This window comes from Equus asinus, chromosome 3, assembly GCF_041296235.1.
Source record: "Equus asinus isolate D_3611 breed Donkey chromosome 3, EquAss-T2T_v2, whole genome shotgun sequence".
Lineage (NCBI taxonomy): Eukaryota > Metazoa > Chordata > Mammalia > Perissodactyla > Equidae > Equus > Equus asinus.
Window position 1 is genome coordinate 33,870,654 of NC_091792.1, and position 26,981 is coordinate 33,897,634.

General features: G+C 40.0%; 1 protein-coding gene and 1 long non-coding RNA gene across 5 annotated transcripts in view; one reads left to right on the top strand and one right to left on the bottom strand.

Moving 5' to 3' along the window:
* The first annotated feature begins 458 nt into the window (after positions 1–458).
* Positions 459–26,150, top strand: MMAA (metabolism of cobalamin associated A). The gene is made up of 7 exons (XM_044767177.2): positions 459–519; positions 12,687–13,189; positions 15,645–15,767; positions 18,254–18,424; positions 20,810–20,895; positions 22,746–22,895; positions 23,907–26,150. The coding sequence occupies exons 2-7, from the start codon at positions 12,745–12,747 to the stop codon at positions 24,192–24,194; spliced, it is 1,263 nt and encodes a 420-aa protein (XP_044623112.2). The 5' UTR covers positions 459–519; positions 12,687–12,744; the 3' UTR covers positions 24,195–26,150.
* The window catches only part of LOC123284521 (uncharacterized), a 69,531-nt gene continuing 43,079 nt past the window's right edge, over positions 530–26,981 (bottom strand). For all 4 annotated transcript variants that reach the window (XR_011501940.1, XR_011501941.1, XR_011501939.1 and 1 more), the window contains 2 exons: positions 19,233–19,457; positions 530–2,278 (listed from right to left, as the gene is read on the bottom strand). This is a non-coding gene — a long non-coding RNA (uncharacterized lncRNA). The remainder of the gene's footprint in view (positions 2,279–19,232; positions 19,458–26,981) is intronic.

Sequence of the window (26,981 nt, forward strand, 5' to 3'; positions counted from 1 at the left end):
ACGGGCCATGTCTCACCCTCCACCCCAGCCTCTAAGCTTCCGGGGAGACGAAGAAGAGGGTCTGCGTACGACGGCCACCGCAGGCTACCCGGGGCCGGACTCTGGCTCCGTCTCCCGGGCTTCGAGAAGCACCAAGGCCGGGAGGGGACGAACGTTACCCTCGAGCCAGGAGTCGAAAGATGCAGCCTGGACCTGGAGAAAAGCAAAAGCTACCCGCAAAGCTGTAAAGCATCCTCCCCGCTTCCCTTCCCCAGCAGCTGCCCACGCTCCGCCGACTTCCCGACTCCGCTCAACACCGCAAGACCCCATCCTCGAGCGCCGGCCGCCACACCCCACAAGCCCGCGGCCACGTCCGCCGGGACCCTGGCCCCGCCCCGCGTCGCCCCCGGCCTCCCGCCGCTCCCCAGGCCCCAGGCTCCCAGCAGCCGGCACTGCGCCTGCGCGCCGCGGCCAGCGCGGGGCGGGGCGAAGCCAGAGCGGCGGAAGGGGCGGGGCGGGACCGCACTTCCGGAGGCCTGGGTGAGTGAGTATGGGGCGGGGGTTGCGCGCGGCGTCCAGAGCCCTCGCTGGGCTCCCCACCCCGGCGTCGGGGGCGCCCCCTGGAGGCTTTGGGGTCGGGGAAGGAAAGGGAGACTTGCTGAATTGGATGATATTGGGGGTGCGGGATGTGTGTGGACAGGCAGACGTCAGCAAAATGGGTTCAAACAGAAGATTTGTTGTTTTTTCCTTAAAAAAGAAACGCTCTGTTCAGTGTTAAAATTTTTTCATCATTTTGGGCACGTTTGTGACCTTACCGTTGTGCCACAGGAAGGAGGTTTTGGTAAGGCTGTTCGTTCCTTGCTGCTGCCAAACCTGGCCAATGGTTAACCAGAGAATGGGTTGGAGAAAGGTCCAGTGTAACTACTGCCGAGAGTGAAATTAAAACTCTTCTTTTATGGGATAAAATCCAGGATATAAAATCGGGTTCAAACTGAAAGTCACAAACAGTTATCTAGGTTCTGTCAAATCTGTGCCGGGCCCGGGTTAGGTCTCCTCCAGCAGACGTAGTGTATTCAAATAATTCGTATTTCTCTTTAGAAATTGAAAGGCAACCTAAGCCAAAATGATATGATAAAATTTCTTATTTTATTACTTTTCTTAAGAGTTCTGCCCTAATACAGACACTTTGGAAAATAGACAAAAAACAGACTGCTATAGTTTTCCCAACTTGGTAGAAAAACGTTTCCAAAAGGCCTTTGCAGATTCTTAATCATCTTGGAGTCGGTCGTCCACAACGTGGAAAATATTCTTTTATATAGTAAACATATTGTTTTGTGTTAAAGCTAATAGGAATTAAAAAAAAAAAGACAGGAATAGGTCAGTTCTTTTATGGGCCATATTCTATTAGGAGAGACAAAAAACAAAGGTGAAAAGTTCCATAACCGTAAGAATGGTAAGTCAGTTTGAGTTATTTGAAGATGTCTAAAGAAAGCCTGTATTTGGCATGGAAAGTGCTGGCCAGTGCTTGAAATGTTTGCGCCTCAAACGATTGTTGCCATGTTGAAATGTGGGTCCCTCATACACAGATCTGATTTTCTCCACACAAATCCAAAATCTATATTTTTATGTGATTTTTCTTGATTTTTCATGTTATTGGCAACCTATTCAGTTACGCACTCACACGCCCTCCGTGGGCAGGAACAGCCAGTTTGTGACCTCTGCAGATTACCACCTGAGTATTCAGAAATAATTGAAATTAAAGGAGGAAAAAATTCCTGGAAACTGTGTTAGGAAACATTGGCATTTAAGCCGAGTGGTTGGGAGAGGTGTCATAGAGAAGGAAGGATATGACAGGTGAGTAAAATCTCAGTTGGGGAAGTAAGTGGCAGTTTTGGAAGATAATGAGTAAACTCTCCTTAGAAGAGCTCTGAGAAGGCAAGTGCAGTAAATGGAAGAAAACTGGTTTGGGAAACCCTACAACGCCAGACTGGACTTTACCCTAGGGCAGTGATTCTCAAACTTGAGTATACATCAGGATCCCGTGGAAGGCTCATGAAAAGAGATTGCTGGCCCCCACCTTCAGAGTTTCTGATTCAGCAGGTCTGTGGTGGCGCCCCCGAGAATGTCCATTTTTCTCTCTTTAATTCTCAGTTGAAGCTGCTGTTGCTTCTCTGGGGACCACACTTTGAGAACTGTTGTCCTAGGGTGTGGGGAACTATTGCAGGAATTCCAGGTGGGTAGTAAGGAGATCACATTCTCAGTTCAACATGAGTCTTGCTTTGAAGTCCAAGATGGAGGACTGCAGAGGGGGAAAGAGAGAAAAGAAGTTTCCTTATAGTTAATTAGCACATGGTGCTTGATGCCAGGACTCTGCTAGGCTGTCTCATGCAGTCTGTTTTATACTCAGTATGACCCTGATGTGTAGGTCTTAATATTTTCATATGGAGAGTACTAGAGATTGCCCAGGTCCTTGAGCTAGTCTCAGAACTCTCCAACACTAGTTCAGATTTGAACTAGAGTGGTAGATGTGGAAAGAAATCAAAATGTTTAATGGTGACGGAATTTAGAAAAATAGAGACTTCCCAAGCAGATTGAAACCTAAAAGTAGAAATTGGGAAATCGGAGTCTTAAGTGGAAAAGTGATAAAAGGTAAAGTGGACAGAGAACTTTAGAATATTCCCTGCATGGATTCAGTATGTGTTCTGTATTACTCTTATAAAACAATGACCTATTTAAAAGTTGCTTGTTTAAAAAGTCATTCTGCTCCACTAAAATTTCCTGAAATTATTTGAAAAGGAGAAAGTAAAGCCTTCTGTGGGGTAGTGGGAGATGGTAAACAGATTAATAGCATCTGACAGCTTATCTTCAAATCAAAAGTGATTAGCATTGAGAAATGGAAACACATGGTGTAACACTGCATTGCCTGTATGAACTGTGCTGCACCGCAGACACTGACCTAATGTATTGATTTTGGAAATCCTGTACGATTTTTCTTGCCGGAGTCGTTATTGAAATTGAGAATATTCATTGGATCAATTTCAAGACAAATATCCCAAGTCAGACTAACTGCTGCTGAGCAAATTTTTAATGAAGGAAAACATCCATATATTGAAATCAGACTTTAAAAAGAAAGTCCTTAAGATATATATATTTACTGTAAAATCTAGAAAAATGTATGTTTTCAAACATTGATTAACTGAGTAATCAGCATAATGGAGTTATTGATCCATGCAAAATTATAGCACTCATTCATTTATCCTGTGAGCATTTAACTATGCGGTAGATACAAAGATAACTCACAGTCTAGGAAGACTGACATCTTAAAAAATGATCACAAAACAATGGGATCAGCACTATAATAGAGGCATGTGACCAGTACCTGATGACAAGACATAAGAGTGACAAATGAAGGGATGTGGAAAGGAGGCCGGGGAACTGATTATAGAGGAGGAGACACTTCAGTTGATTCTTGAAGGCTGAGGAGGATTTGTGAGATGATTAAGGAGAGAAGGGCATTCCAATCAGAAGAAACATATAGACAATGGCCAAAATGGATGGAGAGTGTGGCTTTTTCTGGGACCTGTGTGCAAATCAGAATAGTTACAGCAATGTGGTAAAAGTGGAGGAGGGGACTGAATTAAGTTGGAGAGGTGGATAAGAGCACTCATAATGAGTATGAAATATATATGTGATGACTGTCTTAGCTAGATTGTCAACTTCATGATGTTAGGAGCCATGTTGGACCCATATACCAATGTACTCCAAGGCCTAGCATAGTGCCTAGCAAGTAGTAGGTTCTCAATAAATAATTGCTGAATGAATGAATGGCTGAATCACAGAAAAACTTTTTTTTTTTTTTTTACAGATAAGGCAGAGGGAACTTTAACTATTTTAAGCAGAGGAGTATTATAGTCAGATTTACATTTTATGAGGATAAGTGGCAATCTGGAGATGAATTAATAATGGTCACAGAGATGGCTATAGTGGTTTAGGGTTTTTCAAACTTAAGGTTGTGCCCATTGGTAGGTTGCAATCTACATTAGATACACAGAGTGTATCGCGTGTAACGGAGGTAAGTAATGTTTTGTGAAATTTTTGTTTCAGTTATATGCCTGATGTGAGTGTATTTCTTCCTGTGGATCAAAGCTTGAAAGCCATGATAGTAGAGAAATGGGGGAATGAGGGTGGAGAGGAGGGAATGGATATTAAAGATATTATGGAGGACAACAAATGTGAGTCTTAAAATGCTGCTCTCCATGTGAACCTTGCAGGGGAGCAGTGCACTTACCAACCCATTTCAGGATTTCTGCCCACCTGATTTTCATTATATATTCATAAATTGACATTCTGATTTATTAGGAATGGCAGTGCTGAGTTATCTTATTGAATGTTGTAAATGCTGCAGAATTTCTCTTGTACTTTGGTAAGCTCAGCTTAAAATTGTAGGATGAAACCATACTCTCAGGAATCATGAAAATTCACTGAAACAGTTTGATTTGATTATTGGCCAAATTCTTTGATTTCTTTCCATAAGAAAGCAGGAAAAGATGCTTAGATACACGAGCCGGTGGGAAGTCCTTCCTGCCTCCGTGATTTTGCCACTCTAGGACACCTAGTCTGTTCTGCCTGTGACAAAAACATAAAGGTGGAAAGTTGCTGAGTTATATTGGCTTTTAAAAATTTTATGGACTCCTTTAAAATCTGGTTGATTGGTTAAATTAATGGGTTTAAATATGTTATGCATGTAGTTGTCGGGTGTGACTTATTCTCTGTGGAGTGAAAAATTTAAATATTTTAGAAATTTGGTCTGTTCTGTCACCTAATACATTATTGGGATCTCCTGATAAGGTTCGCATAGAAAATGTAAACTAATTTTTCATTTTGGCCTAAGCAAAAAAACAAAGAAAGAAAATGAAGATAAGCAGCCTGCCATATTCAAATGTAAAGGGTTATTTGGTGTTCCCTTGATGTGACATGACATCACTCCTCTTTTTATACAACAATCTAAAGTTGACACCATATAGATCTGGATTTATGAAATCCATAGTTTTTCCCAAGTTCTGCCCCTCGTTCTGAGGCCTTGGTCAATCAGCCTCACCTTACTGAGCCTCACCTGTAAAATGGAATCTTGTCTCCTGTTGGGAGGCTTAGCCGAGGAAATGCAGGCACAATATCTCACACGTAATAAATATTCAATAAAAGGTGGCAGCTATTGCTCTGCCGTTCAGATGGGCCCCAGGTTTTAGGGGTACCACGAAAATCCACCCACAGGGAGGTTTGAAGGCGTAAAAACCTAGAATTATATACATCTGGATAGCTTTTTTGGTTTTAGCAAAAAAATGGAGTAAAATGGTATCATCCTTTCCTGGTTCTTTCTTTTCACTTAAAAACCTTTTAAGATTTGTATTGGCCTCAGAGGGCAGAGAACTTCACAATCCCAAATTGTGATAAACCCTGCAATACAAACCATAAGCTTGTCAGATAGTTGGCATGGATCTTCTGAGAAAGACTGCAATTCAATTGTGGTAAGATATCACTATTTTAAATGTTAGAGCAATCTATATACTAATTATTAGACAATTTTTATCCATCTCGTTTATTTAGGGAATGTTATTGCTTGCATTATTCTAGGTGGACATATTTTCATCTAGTAAAGCTCTTGTTACTGGGTTTTGATTCCTTACAAACTTATCTTTCTATTTTGGAAGATCAGTTAGATTTTGCCTTGATTCAACACAGGAAACTTAGAAGATAGAATGTTTTTGCTAAAAAATTCTCAGATCACACAGGTTAAGATTGTTACTCAAATGTTTCTTTATAGTATAGTAAATCAACAAAAAGTGGATAGAGCATCTACTCGTGAACCTTAAAAAAAATTATTAACAGATTACTGTACCAAGCACTGTGCTAGATTCTGAGGAATAGTAAGATATTGTCCTTTGGGAGGATTGTCAGCTGAGGGATGAGAATTGGTGAGGAGGGGTTTATAAATAGATAACTTAGAAAACAAGATGACAAATACTCTACCTGAGATGTGAACAGAAGGCTGTGGAGCACAGAGAACAGTTGACTGCCTGGGAAAAGTGGGGGAAGATGTGTCTTAAAAGAGGTGATGTTTGAACTGAGTTTGTCAGGCAAAAAAGTGGAAGATATGCATTCTGGACACTTAATTTTTATTATAGCATCTAGATAGTTTTAAAAAAATCTGCCATGCTCAAAAATAGTTACTACCTCATGTACATCCCATTATTTCAGAGTACTACTGAACTTCAAATCTTAACGTGATTCTGATAGAATCTCTGTGCATACAAGTATAGCTAAAACACGATTATCACTTTTTTCACCTTGCATATAATTCTTTTTACTAGGTTTTTGAGTATATATGCAAATTTTATGTCTAATTTAGAAACTGACATTTAAGTATACATTGAATGTAATGCTGATGATCACAATAACTGGTTAAATTAAGGACTCATCCTGTTTGATTCTCATATTATGAAGAAATCCAAATGCAGAAGGAAGCAAGTTACAGGTTATGGCAAAGATAAAAATTAAATCATGAATAGTTATTTGACAATTCTCATTAAAATTAGGAAAATTCTAAATTTCATCTTAAAAAATTTTTGTGTATGGTTTCTTGTTTCTTTGTTACCACCGCCACTGCATTAGCTTTCTTTTGCTGCTATAACAAACTGCCACAAACTCAATGGTTTAAAACAACACAAATTTATTATCCTACAGTTCGTAAGATCAGAAGTCTCTGACATGGGTCTCACTGGGATAAAATCAAGGCATCAGTAGTGATGCAGGCTCAGCGAGCCAAGGAGTCAAAAGAAAGATTTCTTGGACTCTTAACGTCTGGCAGTAGTGCTCCTTTATTCAGAGAATAGCATGGAGTAAAATGGGGCCAGGACCCATGGGCAGAAAAGAGCTGTAATGTGTTGAGGGTTAGAGCTAAATTTATAAGGCATAGGTATGTGAGTGATTTCTTTACAAGACAAAGGAAAGATCCTGAAAAAAATCATTAAAATGGTATCAGTGCAGGTGGGGTCTGGTTAGTGGGTGGTCCTGTAACTTTAGATAAGAATCAGATCGGGGCCAGCCCGGTGGCGCAGCTGTTAAGTTCACACTTTCTGCTTCTCTTCTCAGCAGCCCAGGGTTCGCAGGTTCGGATCCCGGGTACAGACATGGCACTGCTTGGCAAGCCATGCTGTTGTATGCGTCCTGCGTATAAAGTAGAGGAAGATGGGCATGGATGTGAGCTCAGGGCCAGGCTTCCTCAGCAAAAAGAGGAGGATTGGTGGTAGTTAGCTCAGGGATGATTTTCGTCAAAAAAAAAAGAAAAAAGAATCAGATCGGATTAAGTCAGGATGTGCTGTGCTTCCCAGAGGATGCCATAGATCAGTATGTAGGGCAGGATTCCTTGGGCTTCTCCCTGGGGCAGCCTTGATGATCCTCATCATGTAGCACTCCTAGAGGCCTTAGGGGAGAATCCGTTTCCTAGCCTTTTCTCCTGCAGGCTGCCTGCATTCCATGGCTCTCGACCCTTATTACTCCAGTCTTCAAAGCTGGCAAGGGTGGGTTGAGTCCTCCTCACATGACATCACTCTGCTCAGCTCTTCTACCCCTCTCTTCCTTTTGAAAGGACCTTGGTGATAACATTGGGCCCCCCTAGATAATTCAGGATAATCTTTTTATCTTAAAATCAGCTGATTAGCAACCTTAATTCCATCTACAACTTTAATTCCCTTAGCCTTATAACACATTCACAGGTTCCAGAAATTAGGACGTGGACATCTTTGGGGCACCGTTTTTCTGCCTACCACAGTAACATATGCCTCCTTTAAAAAATCAGAAAAAGATGATCAGCCAAAAAACAACATGTAAGCACCATAATACCACTCATCTGTAGACAAAGTTAACACTTTGACATATGTGTTCCTTCAGTGTGTGTGGATAAATTTTATGAAATGTGGTGTCACACCTCCTCTTTATCTCCAGTCACTCTTTTGGTAATCTTTTTAGTCTCATGGATTTAAATGACACCTAAACACTGATGATTCTCAAATTTACATCTCAGCTCTGACCTCTTCCTGAGACTGGTAAATGCAACTGCCTACTCAGGATCCCACCTGGATATTTAGTAGGCATTTTAAATGTAATGTATCTGAAGCTGAATGCCTGATCTTACATCAAACTTGCCTCCCACAGTCTTCCCCAGCTCATTAAAGGGTAATTCCGTCTTTGCTGTTGACAAATAAAAATGGCAAGCAATAGAATATATTGGAGAATATGAGGAAGCCATTTGGTGTAAACCTAATTCGGCCTGACCTTGTCTTTCCAATAGGGCCTGACCTCGGCCATTGAGCATGCATTGTATATTTGCTTTAGAGATTCCCTATGGCAAGAACAAAGGCCCTTAAGATAAAGGTGCAACTTCCCTCCCCCTCCTAACGTTGGCATTCCCTTAAGGATTAAGCATCTTTCCTTAGGCTAGGAACTGATTACTGTGCTCACCTGTGACCACCCAGCTCGAGACAATAGGCTTGCCTCCTGCTACGCCCTCTGAGATAGCAGACCCACTACCTGCTGTGTCCATCAAGCGCTGTGCTGACAGGGCAATCTTGTGACTATTGTGGGAGCGACATTTCAATCATATGTGAAACGTCCTGTTTGGGGGTATATAACCACTCTGTATACCTCACTCCCTTGGTGCCCTTTCTTCCTTCCCTCTTGCTTACTCAGGTCCAGCCACACTGGCTTCCTTATTTATATGTCTGTTGTCTGTCTTCCCTTACTGTGATGTTAGCCTCATGAGGGCAAGAACTTTTGTTCTATTTTGTTTTGGTATCCCAAGTTCTAGACTATTGCAAGACACATGGTAAATGCTCAAATATTGAATGAATGCTTTATAGTCTTGTTTCTCTCTCTCTCTCAGTATATTAATTTGCTCTTTTTTGAACATGGCTTTGTTGGGTAACAAGAGGTAGTCATGGTAAGACTTGTTAATTAAAGGGCACCCTTTAAATAGTTGTAATTTTTTTGTAGACTGCATATGACGACATCTCCCCTACAGGAGAACAGGACTGGGTTTCGTAATAAAAATGTTCTGTATCCTAGTTAACATTTCCTCTTTCTCTGTTCTTTGGCTCCTCCTGCTGCCGCCGCCCTCATTGCACACTGAAAATGCTTCTTTCTTACTTTGGGAGGGGCAGAGTTACTAATACCTATTTCCCTTTTAGCCAAAGGACTTCTCTTTTATTCTAAAATAATTTATTAAGAAAAAAATGCCACAGAGAGTCAAGAGACCTGGGTTTGAGTCCTGGCCCTGCCACTATCTGTGACCATAGTCACCTAACTCGCTCTTGGTTTCCCCTTCTTAAATGAGAATAATAGTAACTAACTGTCCTCATAGAATTGTCCGAGAAAATAAAGTGAAATAAAGTATTTTAAATTGGTTTATAAACTCTGGAGTGACAGGCAAGTGGGAAATGAAACAAGTTAAGATCAGCAGCATTTTTTTTTTTTTTTTGGAACAATTACAGTGTGCCAGCCTCCATGGCAAGCTTTAAGGATTCTAATGTGGACAAGAAAATCTTGAATCTGGCTTCTCTTTTCTGTTCCTTGATGTCTTGCCTAAGTCCAGGTCCTCATCATCTCCTTTGAGTCTTTGCTGGGGTTTCCTAAACTTGGCTCCGTGTTTTCAGAGTTTAATCAATCTTGACTTCTCGCCACTGCTCCTGGTGTTATCTCCTACAAACCAAAGTTGATTATGTCACTCACCTCCATAATTCCTGTGGTTTCTTCACTGCCAACAAGACACAATCTAGTTCCTTGGCCTCAATTCACATTCTGGTCCAGTCTCACATCCTATCACTGGTTCCATGTATGCACCAGGTGTCTGCCTCACTGAATTTCTCCATCTTCTCTGGTATGGTAGGGAAGAGACCAGCTTCCATCTCTGACTCCACATTTAGGTCCTCAGCCTGGAAAGCCCGCCTCATCCTTCTGCTGTTTTTTTATCCTTTTGGACCCATCCCTGACACTGACTCCTGCATGACTTGAACCTTCTGCTCCCCAAGCAGAGTTAGTTTCTGTAATTTTGTTCATTCCCACTGCATTTTGTTCTTTCTTTGGATGTGGTGTTTATTATTCTGTGAGCCCTTAAAGTGCTGCAATTATGTCACTTAGGATAAGAAAATGAGGCAGTCCACCTAAGAAGGTGTAGTGGGTTGAATGGTGGCCCCCAAAAAGGTATGTCTGTGTCCTAATCCTTGGAATTGTTGAATGTGACTTTATTTGGAAAAAAGGTCTTTGCAGATGTAATTAAGGGTCATTTTTTAAAAAATATTTTTATTTTGAGGAAGACTAGCCCTGAGCTAACATCTGCTGCCAATCCTCCTCTTTTTGCTGAGGAAGACTGGCCCTGAGTTAATATCCGTGCCCATCTTCCTCTACTTTATATGTGGGATGCCTGCCACAGTATGGCTTGCCAAGCAGTGCCATGTCTGTACCTAGGATCCGAACCGGCAAACCCCGGGCCGCCAAAGCAGAATGTGTGCACTTAACCACTGCACCACCCAGCTGGCCCTTAAGTTAAAGATCTTGAGATAAGATCATCTTGGATTATCTGAGTGGGCCCAGTTCAGTGAGAAATGTCCACACATAGGAGAGACACACAGAGAAGAGAGGGCCCTGTGAAGAGGGAGGCAGAGATTGGAGTTATGTAACTGAGCCAAGGCACACCTGGAGCTTCGAGAAGCTGGGAGGGGCAGGGAAGACTCCCCTAGAACCTTCAGAGGGAGCGCAGCCCTGCTAACACTTGGATTTCTGACTTCCAGCCTCCAGAACTGTGGGAGAACAAATTCTTGTTCTTTTAAGCCACGAAGTTTGTGGTAATTTGTTAAGCAGCCCTAGGAAACTAATACAGAAGGTTATAGTGTAATTACTAGAACATAATAAAATATCATTGTCATTACCATCAGTAACATTATCATCACTGTTATTCTTACTCTTATAACCTAGCATGGGACTGGAAAGTGGTACATGCTCAGAAAATGGTATTTGAGTGAAAATACAGTTCTTGCCTCTGAGCTTCCAGTCTGCTGGTAGTGGTGGTGGTATTGAGTGTTGAAAGGTAGTATTGAAAGAGAGCTTCCAAAATAGATCCCCTCTTAATTTTTTTCTTTAAACATCTTTTTGTGTGTTTGTGTGAAGGGTGGTAGTGGATGTTTTTAAATTGTTTTTTAGAAACTTTTTTTATACGTTTTTTATTAGTTGTCCTTTTAGAATAAGATTAATTTTGTACAAATAGAAATCATAATGTTCCCCTCCCCTCAAAATAGAAAAATGGTGAGCAGTTATAGTTCTAACAGTAAAAAAATCTTAAAGTATTTCTTTTTCTAATAGAACGTTATTTAGCTAAAATTAATTTCATGCTGGTTGGCCTTGAAGTACAATTTAAAGTGGTACTTTGGAGCAATAAAGTAATTTATTTCGTTGTGCTATGAGGTACTTGAAGACCAAAGTTTTCCAATAATCATAATCCCAAACTTGGTTTTCTGTCAAGGCTGTGTGTATCATTTGTCTGTAAATTTTAGTTTGCCTCTGAAAGCTAAGTCTGTGACCTAATTTTTACTAAAGTTTTATAAATTAGTATAATAATAAGAGCTAATGTTTATTGAGCTCTTACTCTGTGCTAGGCACTGTTCCAAGCTTTTTATATGAATTAACTCATTTCATTCTCACAGCCATCCTATTCTCTTACCTAAGAGAAAGTGGAGGAACAGAGTGGTTAAGTAACTTGTCCAAGGTCATTATCGCTTAAGGGGCAGAGACTCAGCCGCCATGCTCATAAGCTCTGCACTCTCCTGACTCTGAGCACCGTGTCGCCTTTCGTTGTCTGATACAGTTTGAAGTGGACCCTATCAGTAAATCTAAGGAAAGGATCCCCATCTAATTCCGTAGTGGTTCCAACTTTAGTGTGCTCACCTACTGAGACTCCGATTTGTGGGGCTAGGAATACACATTTTTAATAAGCACCCAGATAGTTCTGACCATCTGGTCAGTATTAGTATATTGAGATATACTAGTCTAGTTACCACACAATCCTCGTAGTTCATTTCATACAAAGGCTTCTTGTTGTTGTTGTTGTTTGTGTGCTTATGTTAGGGCCATTCTTTGCATGTATCTCTGTTCCAGTGAGTCTGGTGAATACATACATGTATCTAACTTATGCCTCGGGCCCACACTACTGGTCACATTTCTTTTGTAGAGAATGAATAAAACTCCAGCATCAAGGGATATTTTTTTTAACCTTGTGAATGAACTTTAGAACAGGGTATATTTGACCCAAGGAAATTGTTGAGATGAATGTAAGGTCTATAGACAGAAGGAAAGAAGCATGACATAAAATTCCTACCCTAATTGGGCTTTTTGTGTATTTGTGTTTTGTTCAGAAGAAAATTGTAATGTACATTGCATTTCACAGTAGAGTAATGGTTCCATGATTTGGGTTACTCTGAATAGTAGCTGTAGGCAAGGAGAGAGTCTTCTAAGTGTGGTAAGAAACTTTCACCCATTTGTACTACCAAGCATTCTGATTGTGTGTATTTAGGACATAGGGAAAACACTACACTTGCAGTTTTACTACTTCAGTATCTTAGTTGTGTATTGAACTGGAAAAAATATGTTTTTGTTTCTTTTAGGGAGTCACAAATCACATTGAGCCACAACCGTCCAGTGTTTTCTTCAGTTCCAAACGAAATGAATATTCCCAAGCTGCTACAACATCCTCACCAGCATTTCCTAAAAGGCCTTTTAAGATCCCCTTTCCGACCTTACCACTTCATCTTTCACTCGAGTGCTCATCTCGGATCAGGAATGCCACCTGCTCAGCCATTTAATTCTCTTGGACTCCATTGTACAAAGTGGATGCTGCTGTCAAATGGTTTAAAGAGAAAATTGTGTGTACAAACAACCTTAAAGGAGCACACGGAAGGATTTTCTGATAAGGAACAAAGATTTGTGGATAAACTTTATACTGGTTTAATCCAAGGGCAAAGGGCCTGCTTAGCAGAAGGCATAACTCTCATAGAATCAACTCACAGCAGGAAAAAAGAGTTAGCCCAGGTGCTCCTCCAGAAAGTGTTAGTCTACCACAGAGAACGGGAACAATTAAACAAGGGAAAACCACTAGCGTTTCGAGTAGGTCAGTCTTTTTTTATTTGCTTTGGTCTGTCCAGTACACATTTTTCTAAATTCTCTCTCTTCTTTTAAAATAAGTCTAAATAATTTGAGATCTAATAGGGATTCTTTTTTTCTTTTGGGGATGAATTTTTAATGCCTTTTCTTTGCAAATATTAGTCTTGTTATGTTGAAAAAATATGCCATGACCATTTGAACCAATGTTCTATGTTTTAAGAAAACTTAAGATTTCTGTTTTGGTAAGAATCTTGCTATGGCTCCCCGAATAGAAATAAGCATAGGAAGAACTATTAACTAGTTTACTCCTTTCTCTCCGAAGTCCTTCTGCTTAACAGTCTAAAGTGAATTCCCTGTTTTTGTGGTTATATCAACTATAATCATCCTTATGACATTTCAAAGTTCTACTTGTTAGGTGTTTCATTAGTCTTTCTATAGGCAAGTCTCCTTTCAGATACTTTTTGTTAGAGTTTCTGGGAGTGGCTTGGCTCTAAGCCCAGCCATCTCAATACCAAAATGTATTTTAAAGGAGAGACCATGTTCATTTGCTGTCTAGAAATACTAGACATTCATTTGATTTCTTGAACAATTGACTTGTTTCTGTAATTGCAAATAAGCTTGTTATATTTTTGAAATTGTGCATTTTAAAAACAATTTAGATACGTTTGACCAGCAGGAATTAAGCAAGTCAGTTTTGGGTGGCATGAGAGCTTTTGATGATGACAAACTTGGTGATTCCAACCAACCCTCTTACTACAAACAACTTGAAATGGTGGACCAAGTGCAGAAATTTTGAGGAATGAGTAAATACACTTACAAATTGACTGGCATTACATTAGACTTTTATATCTCAGTTTATTGGTAATATGGGGACTAAAACCTCCTGGTTTTTAGGGTAACGGGAATAAATGCTTTAAAGATAATTTCAGAAATAGCTCACCAACCGAAGTTTGTACTAGTCCACATTTTTCACACACCTTATTCGTCTGCCCTCAGTGAGGGAACTCTCATTTTGAGAGTATGCTTTGGGTGTTAATAATCTTTATGTTTTGTAGACAGACAAGATAGCAAACATTCAAAGAGAAATTCCAGTTATGACAAAGTGTTTACTCTTTAGGCTTTAGAGACTCTTTGAAGAGAAAATGTCCCAGAAATATCTGGAGTTAACCAGCAACTCACACGTAACTAGCAACTCACAAATTTGCAGTGCTCTTCTGGTTCTTCCCTCTTGATCTTATGAGGCCAGATAAACCCGTGTCTTTATTGCACTTATTTTATCACCATCATAAATAAAAGCAACAAATGTTTATTCAGCACCTATAAAGATGTTTAGGACAGAGACCTGCCCTGAAAATTGTGTGAGGAGCCAAGCATACCATATACCATATATACTTTGAATATAGTTACAATTAAATGCTTATGTGTTATATACTTTATTGAACATAAGCTTTTATATCTCTTACTTTATGCCATGCGCTGCTCTAAACATATTGCAAATATTAACTCATCTAATCCCCACAACAACCTGAAGAGACAGGTGCTACTATTATACCCATTTTGTTGCAGAGTATACTCAGGCACAGAACGGTTAAGTAACTTGCCCAAGATGACACAGCTCATAAGAGTCAGGGCCAGAAATAGAACTGGCTGATGGCTCCAGAGTTGTGCCGAGACTAATTATTTTTTTCAGGATTCAGTTTATATTATATTCTTTGAGTTCTGGATGAGATGAAAAAAAATTATCTGTTATAAATAGAAGAGTATTTTCTCAGTCACTAGAAATTTCTAGAGAAATGACTTGTTTTTCCAACCGGAAGATAAAGCATACAGAATTGGGGGAGGTGGAATAATTACTGATCATGATGAGAAGTGGGCAGATATAGAAATTCAGCACATTACCAACATAGGCAATGAAGTCTAGCCAAAGACATCTATGTTATAGTAAAAGGCAAATCACATTTTATAACTTTTTTTTTTGAGGAAGATTAGCCCTGAGCTAACTGCTGCCAATCCTCCTCGTTTTGCTGAGGAAGACTGGCCCTGGGCTAACATCCATGCCCATCTTCCTCTACTTTATATGTGGTACACCTACCACAGCATGGCTTTTGCCAAGCGGTGCCATGTCCACACCCGGGGTCCGAACTGGCAAACCCCGGGCCACTGAGAAGTGGAACGTGTGCACTTAACCGCTGCACCACCTGGCCGGCCTCTCATTTTGTAATTTTTAAAAGTGACTTTGGTGAACTTACAGAGCTCAGAATTGTTTCCTTCCTATATCCCTATTACTCAGGAACTAGATAAATGGATTTTCACTTACTGCTTTAGGAAATGTTAAAATACATTAATGATGGTTTTAATAAATTAGGAGAAATAGAAGGTAGTCTAATATTTTGTTTAATAGAACTCATCATACTGCTGATTTCATTTATTACCTTAAATTAGATGATCTCTTTCCATCGTAGGATTGTCTGGGCCCCCTGGTGCTGGAAAATCAACCTTTATAGAATATTTTGGAAAAATGCTTACTGAGAGAGGGCACAAATTATCTGTGCTGGCTGTGGACCCTTCTTCTTGTACTAGTGGAGGTGAGTATTGCTGATGCTTTTTAAATTGCAGAGCCGGGGCTCGTGAGGCTGTCTGCGACAATTTAGCGGGAATTTGCAGTCAACTGACTTCTGACCTTGGCTGAGTTTGGTCTCCTGAAGGAAGGGAGTTCTGCCGGGCGAGCTGGAGGCTGGGGGAGGTACTTTGGGGCAATGGGCTCTTCAGAGGAGGTCGGCTTGCGGGTAGCCCAGAAGGCTGGGTACTCAGAGAACTAGAACAGGTGCCAGAGGTTGAAGGTAATCAAGAGCAAATTTTAGCCCTTTGGCTATCACCCCAAAGGCCAGGCCTCTCTTCCCGTTGTTTTTCCTGGCTGCATCAGCCCCTGCACAATTCAGAAAATGGGTCCTTACTCATTTGTTACTTTCCTCATATTATTGTAACATCTCTTAAGCTTTAAAAAAAATTGTCCTGCACTTTATAGCTTGTTACCTGTTTGTATGACATGTTCAGTTAAAAAGAAAGCTCTTAGGGGGTCCACGTATTTGCTGCCACTTCCACTACAGCACTTAGCATAGTACATTGCACACGGTGCCCAGCAATTACTTAGTGATTTGAGGTCATACAGTCACTCAAAGTTTAATTTGCAGCTCATCAGAGATAAAATAAATAAATTTAGCTCCCCAAAGTATCATTTAAATAAAACATAAAGCATACCATATAGATACTCAGGAAAGGTTTTTCTTTTCTTACCCCTCTTTATGATTTAAGCTTCTCACATTACAGTTATTCATTCAACAAGTATCTGAATGCCTACTATAGGTGAGACATTGTGCACGGAAGGCACTGTGTTTCATAATAGTGAGTAAGACACAGTCCTCTTGGCCTTGGCCGCTTCATAGGTTATGAGGGAAACATATGAGTAAACACAGGCTGCTACACTATGATGTGTGTTGTAAAGGGGAACATACAGGGAGCTTTGTGAAAGTGTTTGGTTCGTATGCTGTGATTCTAATGCTGTGATATAATCATATTTCAGGGGCTTTAGGTTAATAGAGAGGTGGACAACAATTCTTATTACCACCCATTGATAAATTTAGCTGAGAACATTCAGTTTTTGATTCACTGTAATAAAAGGTTAACCGTAAAATAAAATTTATACTCACAAGGTTCAAGATTAAATCCATGTCAATGTATTGTCTTATTTACAGTCTAAGAACTTTGTTAAAGGTAAGTACTAGAACAAAGAATTATTTATAGTGGCCCTCATCTTTATCTAGGTAAGAAGGCTTTTTTCCCCCATCTTCATAATATTCTAAAAATACTTGTAATAGCAAAAGAAAATAACTTGAGATAATAATAGGAGAAATGGTGACATAAGATAGTCTGATTAAAGTTGCATAGCTATGTGTTTCCTAACCTTTCTCAAACCAGAAATGAGGGTCCCTTTCTCAGGTAAAAAAAAAAATATATAGACTTTGAAAAAAAAATACACAAGGATAAACAGGACACCGTCACTATACATTTCTACCTTATTAGTGTAACAGTATATACACTGGAAAAACAGTGTTACGTTAAGGTTTGAGAAGCATTTGCTTTTTAGCCTACAGTCACTCCTGTGCTTTGGATTCAGGGACCCCCTGCAACAGCTTTGAGACCTCCCTGAGGGTCTGCAACCAACAGTTTTGGATTCACTGGCAAAGACAATCATATGAGAGAGTAATTTCATAATGTTTAGTTCAGTGTGTGAGGATCTATAGGATAATAATTTAAAGTATAACTTTGGCAGATTGTTGACTTCATGCAGAAAATTACTTTAGAAAGAAGTTTTATGTGCAGTAAATAAGGTAGTTAAGGAATATGAATTTTTTCTGTTCTGTAGGTATTAAATTGTCTCCTGTGAACAAGCATTCAGCGTGCAAAATATGTAAGACATGGTCCTAGAGGCAAGGAACTTATGTTAGAGCAGGGCTTCCCAGCCTTGGCACTAATGCCATTCTTTCTTGAGGGCAGCTTTCCTGTGCATTGAAGGATGCTTAGCAGTACCCTTGGCCTCTACCTGCCAGATGCCAGTAGCACCCTACCCCCCAGTTGTGACAAGTAAAAATGTCTCTAGACATTGTCAGATTTCCCCTGGGGGCAAAATCACCCCCAGGTGAGAACCATAAGCACAACATTAAGATGACAGTAAAGAAACCATCCTGGCTGGAATGGAAGATTGGTTTGGGGACTGTGGAAGTTGAAATTAGGTAAGGTAGGGCTGCATTCTGAGGGCCTTCAATGCTAGGCTGAAGAATATATGTTTGAACCTCTAGTCAGTGGGAAGCCATTATAGGTTTTGAGGGGCTTGAAAGGTTAAAAAGATTAATTTGGCATGATTATATACACTGTTGGAGGAAAGAGCAATAATAGGAAATACAATTTGAGATTTTGGGAGAAATGTCATTAAACACTTCCTTTAGGAGTTGGCTGATTGATAATTGGCGTTTACAAGTGTTCTATGCTTATGAGATGTAACTGTGTGTTTTAGGATCACTCTTAGGTGATAAAACCCGAATGACTGAGTTATCAAGAGATATGAATGCATACATCAGGCCGTCTCCTACTAGAGGTACTTTAGGAGGTGTGACAAGGACCACAAATGAAGCTATTCTGTTGTGTGAAGGGGGAGGATATGACATCATTCTTATTGAAACCGTAGGTGAGTGTGATTTGCCATTTCATGACAATAAAATGCTATGATGATGAATGCTGTATAAAGATGAGTGACAACTAATTTCATTTTGTTCATTCAGCAGATATTTACTTAAGGTATAATTAAATACATGATATTATCTCAGACTCTCTAGGAGATAGGAGTATTTTGGCTATAATCCTTACCTTTGAAAGAAAAGAAAAACAAGCCCTGTTTCTGATAACTGTTATACAAGGTTGTATGTTATAAGTGCCAGAGAATAGCATAAGGATGACCTACAGAAACAATGCTTTAATGCAATGTCTGTTTTGTTTAAGCACATTTCATTCGTCTATAATATTCACTGAGAAAATTAATATAGTTGGGTAGCTCTTGAATATAGGACCATGTTTTATTTCATCTTTATATCCCTAGTACATCATTATCTGTAATGAAAATACTGAGATGGAAATCTCAAGAAATTCACCTTCTTGTGGAGAGACAGACTGTTATATTACTGTGTGATAAATGTTTGTGACACAACCTGACTCAGATTTGGAGGATCAGAGAAGACAGTTGAACTCAGTTTTGGAAGAAGAAGTGGAATCAAACAAAGTAGGGGCTAAGGGAATTTGTAAAATCAGAGGAGTGAGAGAACTGGCCCATTGAGAGAACTCTTGTTTGCCAGGAAACTTAGAGAGTGAAGGCAGAGAGTGAAGAGGGATGGGGCTGGAGACTAGAAACTCCACGATTTCAGGGTGGATGGAGGAAAAGTTGTCTGAGTGGTAGTAGGAGAATCAAGGGAGAAAAGGTCCATAAAGACCAAGCGTCTTACCTGGAAGTTGCATGTGGCTGCTTGTCCCAGAGACTCGAAATAACTGTGACTCAAACAAGAAAGCGGTTTGTTTTCTTGTAAATAAAAGAGGCCTGGAGGCAGGAGCAGGCTGGTGGTTCTATGATGCGCTCCAAGTTCCAGGCTTCTGCTGTCTCTGCTGTCCATTCTTAGCACTTAGTTTCCATCCTCAAGGTTGCCCATGGTTAAAAGATGGCTGATGAAGCTCTGTCACATCCATGGAAGGAAGGAGAAAGGGGGAGTAAGGAAGGGGTAGGGAGAAGAGGTATGCCTCCTGGCTTGGTTAGCCCTCTTTAAAGAACTTTCCTGGAAACCCCATCTAGTGAGTTTTGCTTTCACTCATGAATCATCTCCAGCTGAAAGGGGGTCTGGTGAATGTGGTCTTTCACCTGGTTCCTTGATGATCCTGATAACATCAGGGTAAGGAAACAGGGAAGAAAGGATATTGAATTGGGTAACTAGAAGTCTCTGCCACACCAAGGAAGGAGAGAGTTTTGAGCGGCGTTTTGGTGGAGTAGGGCATGTGGATGCCAGATTTAAGTGTGTTGAGATGGATGTCAAGTAGTGAAGTGGAGACAGTGAGCATATATTGCTTTTTTCCAGAAACTTGGCTATAAAGAGAAAATGAGAAATATGGTGATAGTCGGAGGAGATTGTGAGTTTTTTTCTTGTTTTGTTTGGTTTTAAGATGAGAAAGACTTGAGCACAATTCATGTGATGTAGTCTGTAGACAAAGGAAAGGTTAAAGATAAAGCAGAGCGAGGGGCCTAGAGGAAGTGAAAAGGAAGGAGAGCTTAACCTTCAGCCAGTACTTCTCACACCGAGACTGGAGAGGAGGCAGTAGGCGGAGTTTGATTGGCATCTGCTCATCTGTGGAGGGGGAGAGGGAGAAGCTGAGGAAGTTCTTGCCTTTATTTCCCCTGTGAAGTAGGTGCCATGCTCATCAGCAAGTGGGGAGATTATGGGAGAGTGAATGTTTGTAGTAATCACTGTGAGAAACGAGGAGGAAGCTGCTTGAGGACGTTTTGGGACATTGCTTTTACCAGGCCATGAGGAAGATAGAGCAGACATTGGAGACCATGACCCTATAGTGGCACCTGTCTACACAGTTGAGCAGTTCTCCAGAATGCTTATAGTTGGGTTGATCCATGGGTGAGGTTTGCAGGGCTGATGTGAGGATGAAGGCAAGAAAGCCAAAAGTATCAACAGGCATGGTCTAAGATTAGAATCGCTCTATCTGCTCACCAGTGAAAGGGAAGCCAAGAAAGAGCTGGGAGAGTGAGGAGAGAATGAGGTCTTGAGGTTCTCCAGTCCCTCAAGGACTAAGTCTAATGCAAATAAGGGAGGGAGAGAGCTGGGGAGGATGACAGGTTTGCTCAGAGGGTGAGACAATGGCATTTAATAAATTCTTCAGAGGTGGGGTGTTTAAAGTGAAATCAGGTTGAGTGTTTGACTGTAAGTGTGAGTGAATGAAGTGTAATGGAAACGATGGTCAATGTAGTTGAGAAAGTCAAATTACCATGAATATTTTAATATATAGTTGTGATTTAAAATTTCAGGTGTGGGTCAGTCAGAGTTTGCTGTTGCTGATATGGTTGACATGTTTATTTTGCTACTGCCACCAGCAGGAGGAGATGAATTACAGGTAATTATTTTGATTTTTTTCCCCCAAAAACACAAAGTATACATCACTGAAAGTACACATTTCCAATGTTGTGTTTTTGTAAATTAAGTCGATATTAGCATAGGGAAAGAAACATCATTCACATTGGCTAAAATACCTGAGTTAAAGGCAGGTGCTGTCTATTTTTCCCAACTTATGGTAATAGAATGTGTGACCTTGCAGTAATCATACAACTTAGATTTTTCCCCTGTAACATGAGAGTGAATGGAATACATGGATGCTCCAGCCAAAAGACACCACTGTTGCATGGGTGTTTGTAGTACAGTTGGTTCAAAAGTGCCTCATAATTGTTTGTAACTGGGATCCCACTATCATAGTTTACATATTGTGAAATAGGATTCTTACTTTCTTCCTGCAGTGCAGTTCTGGCATTAACTACCTAGAGTTAGCACAGACTTCACAGGTTGAGGGCACAGTCCTTCACAAGACTGCCCTGGCTCCAGGCGCCAGTGCAAGCTTGGGGCTTCCCAGGCCACTCATGCCTCTGACCAACTTGCTACAAATGGAGTGGTTTCCCTCCACTACCCCTCAGGTTTGATGATTCACTGGAATGACTCACAGAACTCAGGAAAGTACTATATTACACTTAAAGTTTTATTATAAAGGATACAAATCCGGACCAGCCGAATGAAGAGACACATAGGGAGAGGTCTGGGAGGGTCCCAAATTTTTAAGCTTCCACGTCCTCAGGACGCATTTCCCTCCTAGCTCGTTGTATGGATCACCAATTCAGGGAGTTCACCTGAGCTTCACTTCTGCAGTTTGTAGGTGTAATTGACTGAATCATTGTCCACGCAATTAAACTCAATCTTCAGCCCCCCTCCCTCCCCAGAGGTCACGCTGATATCACATGGCTCAAAGGCCCTGCCCTCTAATCACATGGTTGGTCTTTCTGGTGTGGTCAGTCGCAACCCTCCCCCTGCCCCGAGTGATCTCACTGCATAAACTCAGGTATGGTCCCAGGCACCCACAGTGAATGACAGACACTCCTATCCTTCGGGAAATGCCAAGGATTTAGAGGTCACTTTCCAGGAACCTTGCCAAAGACCAAACAAATTCTTTGTTACACAATACCTCGCTTTCAATGGTATAATTCTTAAAAATGGTGATAGCAGACTATGGATGCGACAATTTAGAAACATTAACTATTAGAATTTAATCATTGAAAGTTATGTCTAAAAATATTTGAAAAGAAATTTTAATCTTAGATGGAAAAATCTACGTTTTCCAAATAAGGTTTGGCCTGAGGATTTCTAGTGTTTTTATGCAACATAATTTAAATCAAGAAATTGAGGCATTTTTAGCCATCAGGTTATTTTTCCTCAAATGTAAATTGAAAAAAAAATGCTATATACATTTAAGGAAAACTTCAAAGACTTTGTTTCTGGAAATGCAGACATTAGTGATATGTGTGTTTTCTCTTTAAGCACCTTAATGATGGATAGGTTGCATCCTGCAGTCTAGCTCATGAGGAGCGGAATCCATCATGAGACAGTGTGAACTGTCTCCTGCCACTCAATCATGTTATGTCTTGATGATGTATTTATTCTAACTCTAAATGTATTTCAGCATGTTAGTCTCTAAATTTGGCAGAGATATCACAGATGACTTCTGCAATCCCAAGATCCAGTGCTTTTGAGTAATTTCTATTGAGTAGTTGTGATTCCTGGCACCCAGGCCTTGGGAAGATGCTGAGAAAAAGTTAATGAAGTGCATGACTTTCAAAATCTTTGCATTGACTGGTGTCCCAGTTTTTGCTGGTTGTAATTAAATGTTTCTGATAAATCACTTTCTTCTCATTTTTTCTTTAGGGCATCAAAAGAGGTATAATTGAGATGGCAGATCTGGTAGCTATAACTAAATCCGACGGAGACTTGATTGTGCCAGCTCGAAGGATACAAGCAGAGTACGTGAGCGCACTGAAATTACTCCGCAGGCGTTCGAAAGTCTGGAGACCAAAGGTTAGCTCGCATTCCATTCTGCATTTTTCACCCCGAGTGGACTGTGCACATTAGAAGAGAGGATGTAAGTCCCAAGCGAGACATATAATCAATCTTTGCTTGTATGTGAGATTACAGGTTAAAAAATCATGACAAAGCCAGAGTGTGTAGTCATGATTTTAAATATAATCATTCAACCACTAAATGTCAAAGACTACATGTGGGGTGATAGATTAGATTGCTTAATGCTTGACTTGAGCCATTTGGAAGTGATAGCAAATCCATTCTGAAAGGAACCATCCTTAAGATTATGGAGCAATTAATGATTTGATTATCTATATTAGAGTTTGAGTAAGAGAGAAAAGGCTTTTGATGTGATAACTTCCCTCCCCATTATGCTTGTTAGGTGCTGTTTTCAATAAGGAAAAGAAAAATCCTGTATTAAGTGATGCAATAATATTGATGTGGGCAGCTATATCTGCAGGAGGACACTGTTATTAAAGAATAAGCTGTAATCACTATAATGAGAACGATGATGACATATCTCACTGTCAGCTCCCAGTCTCCCCCACACGTTGTCTGTGTTAGTCTGGAGCCGTCTTGTAGATGCGGGTGCCAGATGCTCAGCTCTTAGCAGCTGCTGAATCAGGCAACTTTGACAGAGGGAATGGGGCTGTTTCTCAGGCCTCAGGGAAACCCATGTAGCTTGGCCCTTCTCATCCTGACCCTCTCACAGTTCCTCCCTCATCCCTCTGAAGAGCATCCGAGCAATCCTAAGTCAAAATAAATCTCTGGGCTAAAAATCTTCACCTTGAATTAGTGTCTTATTTTTGCTATGTGCTTGGTAATCCTGGTAAGTTACCTTGACTAATTTCTCAGTATATTTCCTTAGACACAGCAATAAAACGTCTCAGTTTTGTCACTTGTCTGTTTCTATAGACTGTAAGAATTAATTGGCAAATATCAGAGTCCTCATGAAAATGTTTTCTATCATTTTAAGTAAAATGGTTCTGATTCATCCCCTGTCCCTAGGTAATTCGTATTTCTGCCAGAAGTGGAGAGGGCATCACTGAAATGTGGGATAAAATGAAAGAATTCCAGGACCTAATGCTTGCCAGTGGGGAGCTGAGTGCCAAGCGACAGAAGCAGCAGAAAGTTTGGATGTGGAATCTCATTCAGGAAAGTGTGTTAGAACATTTCAGGACTCATCCCACAGTCCGGGAACAGATTCCTCTTCTGGAAAAAAAGGTTCTCAGTGGGGCCCTGTCCCCAGGACTAGCAGCAGACTTGTTGTTGAAAGCTTTTCAAAGCAGAGACTAATAAAATTTATCCTATGCAATAATTCGATATGTCATTTCATAAAGTATTTTAATATTAAAAGTCACTTGGGTGCTTATATTTTCAGTAAGTTTTTTTGGTGTCCTCGGCCTCCTTATTTGTGAACTGTGCTTGAAAATTTGAAGAACATTAGATATGGATGGCAAAGGTCAGGCAGCTGGACAATATTTATAAGGTACCTGTTGTATCTTACTGATTTCCATTTCTTTTTATTCTTATACCCTGGCATGGTGGCCTGTAGGATAGTTTCTTCTCATCAGTCAGGAGCAGAGAAAGCTGAGAAGCACAGAAAAAGATCATGTACCTTGAAATGCTTTCTTTGATTCTGTATTTTCTGTTTCCAGAGAAAATGTAAGCAAGAGTGACCACATTTTTGAAGTCTTACTTGAGGCTAAAATAATACACAATGGGTTTCTAAGAGCTGAAAATCATGACTGACATTTAGTGTACCAGACTATTCTAGGAATTTCTGAAATGGCCATGTACACGAGTAACAAAACAGTTTGAATGTGTACTGATGTGAACATAATTTTAAAGTCTACTTGTGTAGACTTGTGGATCCCCCATGAATGGTAGGAGAGCCCAAAGGGAACTGGGGAAATCAGCCACAGATAATGTAGGTCCATTTATCCCCAAGAGTTGGAGTAAACACCCCAAAGACCCAAGTGAGGTCAGAATGATTCAAGGGTTATTCTGCTTGAATATTATCAAAAGTTTTTGCTTCTTTTCCTTCTCAGCTATTTGTGTTCATATTAACATCTTAAAAATCCACTGTTCTTGATGGTGAGGACCAAGTTTTGTCTTCTGGAGGAAGCATGGTGCAGTGATTAAGAGCTTGGGTTCTAGAGTTGGACTATGTGGGTTTAACCTTTAAACCGAGATCAATTGCTTATTTGCTGTGTAAGTTTGGACAGATAACCCACCTCTCTAAAACGTTTCCTCCCTGGTAAATGGAATTGACATACTAACTTTATAGGGTTGGTGAGGATAAATGAGACAACTCAGGAAAATCATTTTGCTATCATGATGGTACATAGGAAATACTCAAAGGCTGCTTGCTATTATTATTATGTTAAAGTTATGGATACCTGAAGTTGTCCAAACCTTATATATAAGCTCAATTTTCTCCCATAGTCTTATTACTACTGTCATGCTCTTGTAAAGCACCTTCTCTAGTTAATTCTTTCAATATATTTTATAATATTTGATGGTAGTTATAACTGTGTACATTTGAATAAAATTATTTCTAACCATAAAATTTCTCCATTGCACAAAATGTCTTTCAAGAAATTTCAAACATATTCTATTCTGAACCTTTAGAATATTTTACACAGTATGTAAGCTTTCATTGTTACTTACCCTCCTATCTGGAATCAAATTTCTTATTATTTTAGCAAACATTCCTTTACATTTTTTTTTAAAGAGTTGTGTTATTGGCATACCTACATCATATATGAGGGTTAGGAGAAACTTGAAAGATTATCCAGTCAATTCACCTAATTTCAAAAAGGACCACTATTTAGCCATCCTATCAGGTGAAAAACTGTGTTTACAATCTTCCAGAGAAGGAATTTCCTAATTTCCCTTAGCAAGCTCTTACAGGGAATAGCAAACCCGCCATTTGTGGTACAACGTTAAGTCACGGTGGCGTGTGCACGCGCACACACACACACACACACACTGCATTATAAAGAAGGTAGAGGAGAAAGGGTTTTGGTAGCCCTAAATTTAGCTGTGCATTTCTTCTCGGTCTGAACTACTTTTAAATGTTATAAATATAGTCATAATAAGCATTAGAAAACCCCCATTGTCCTCCTTATGTTGTTATTGTACCACTGGCTAGGATATAGAGACCAATTTCTAAGATATTGTTCACCTTTATTTCTGTTATTTGCTATACTGGAAGCTGTATAATATAGTAAAACATTTGTGGCCTTTAAAGAAAAAAAATCCATGCTTCCTTTTGTTCAGCTCAAAAATGCCTCCCTCCCCGCCATCTGTGACGGTACCGTACTAGCCCCCTGACCTGGGCGAAAGTGTAGGTTTTGACTTAGATACACATAGAGTCAAATCTCAGCTCTGTCACTAACTAACCATATGATTTTGGGCAAGTTATTTCTCCTCTGTATGCACCAGTTTCCTTATCTGTAAAATTAGGGTAAGAATAGCTACTTTACAGGGTTGTTGGAGTAATTAAGTGAGAAGTTGTATGTAAAATGCTTAGCACTCAATAATTGGTAGGTGTTGTTAGAAATATTGCACAAAGAGACTCATGACAGCTCTCTCTTCTATAAAACACACTAGCATCATTTAATTTTAGTTTGGCCAAACTACTTAATCTCCCTATGCCTCAGTTTCCTCATTATTAAATGAAGTTTATTAATACTAAATATTTAATATTAAATGGAGGTGACAACACCCAGAGTTGTTGAAAAGACTATTTTAGTTAATACACATACAGTGCGTGGACATGGTAAGTGCTAAATAAATACTTAATAGTAAACAGTTGCTACCTCTTAGGGTTGTTGTGAGGATTAAATGAGTTAGTCTCCCTCTATCATAAAAGCATAATTCTTTTCTGAAAAAAACCTCATAGGTTGTCAAAAGCATAATTACCATTAATTTCTGTAGGTAGGTAAAAATGTGCTATGTTCCAAACTGAGCTCCAAAATTGACATTTTGCTAAAACAATACCAAACTTCATTTAAATGACTACAGTTGTATGGTTACAGCTGCCGTTAAGGTTAGCTATCACAATACAACCTTACA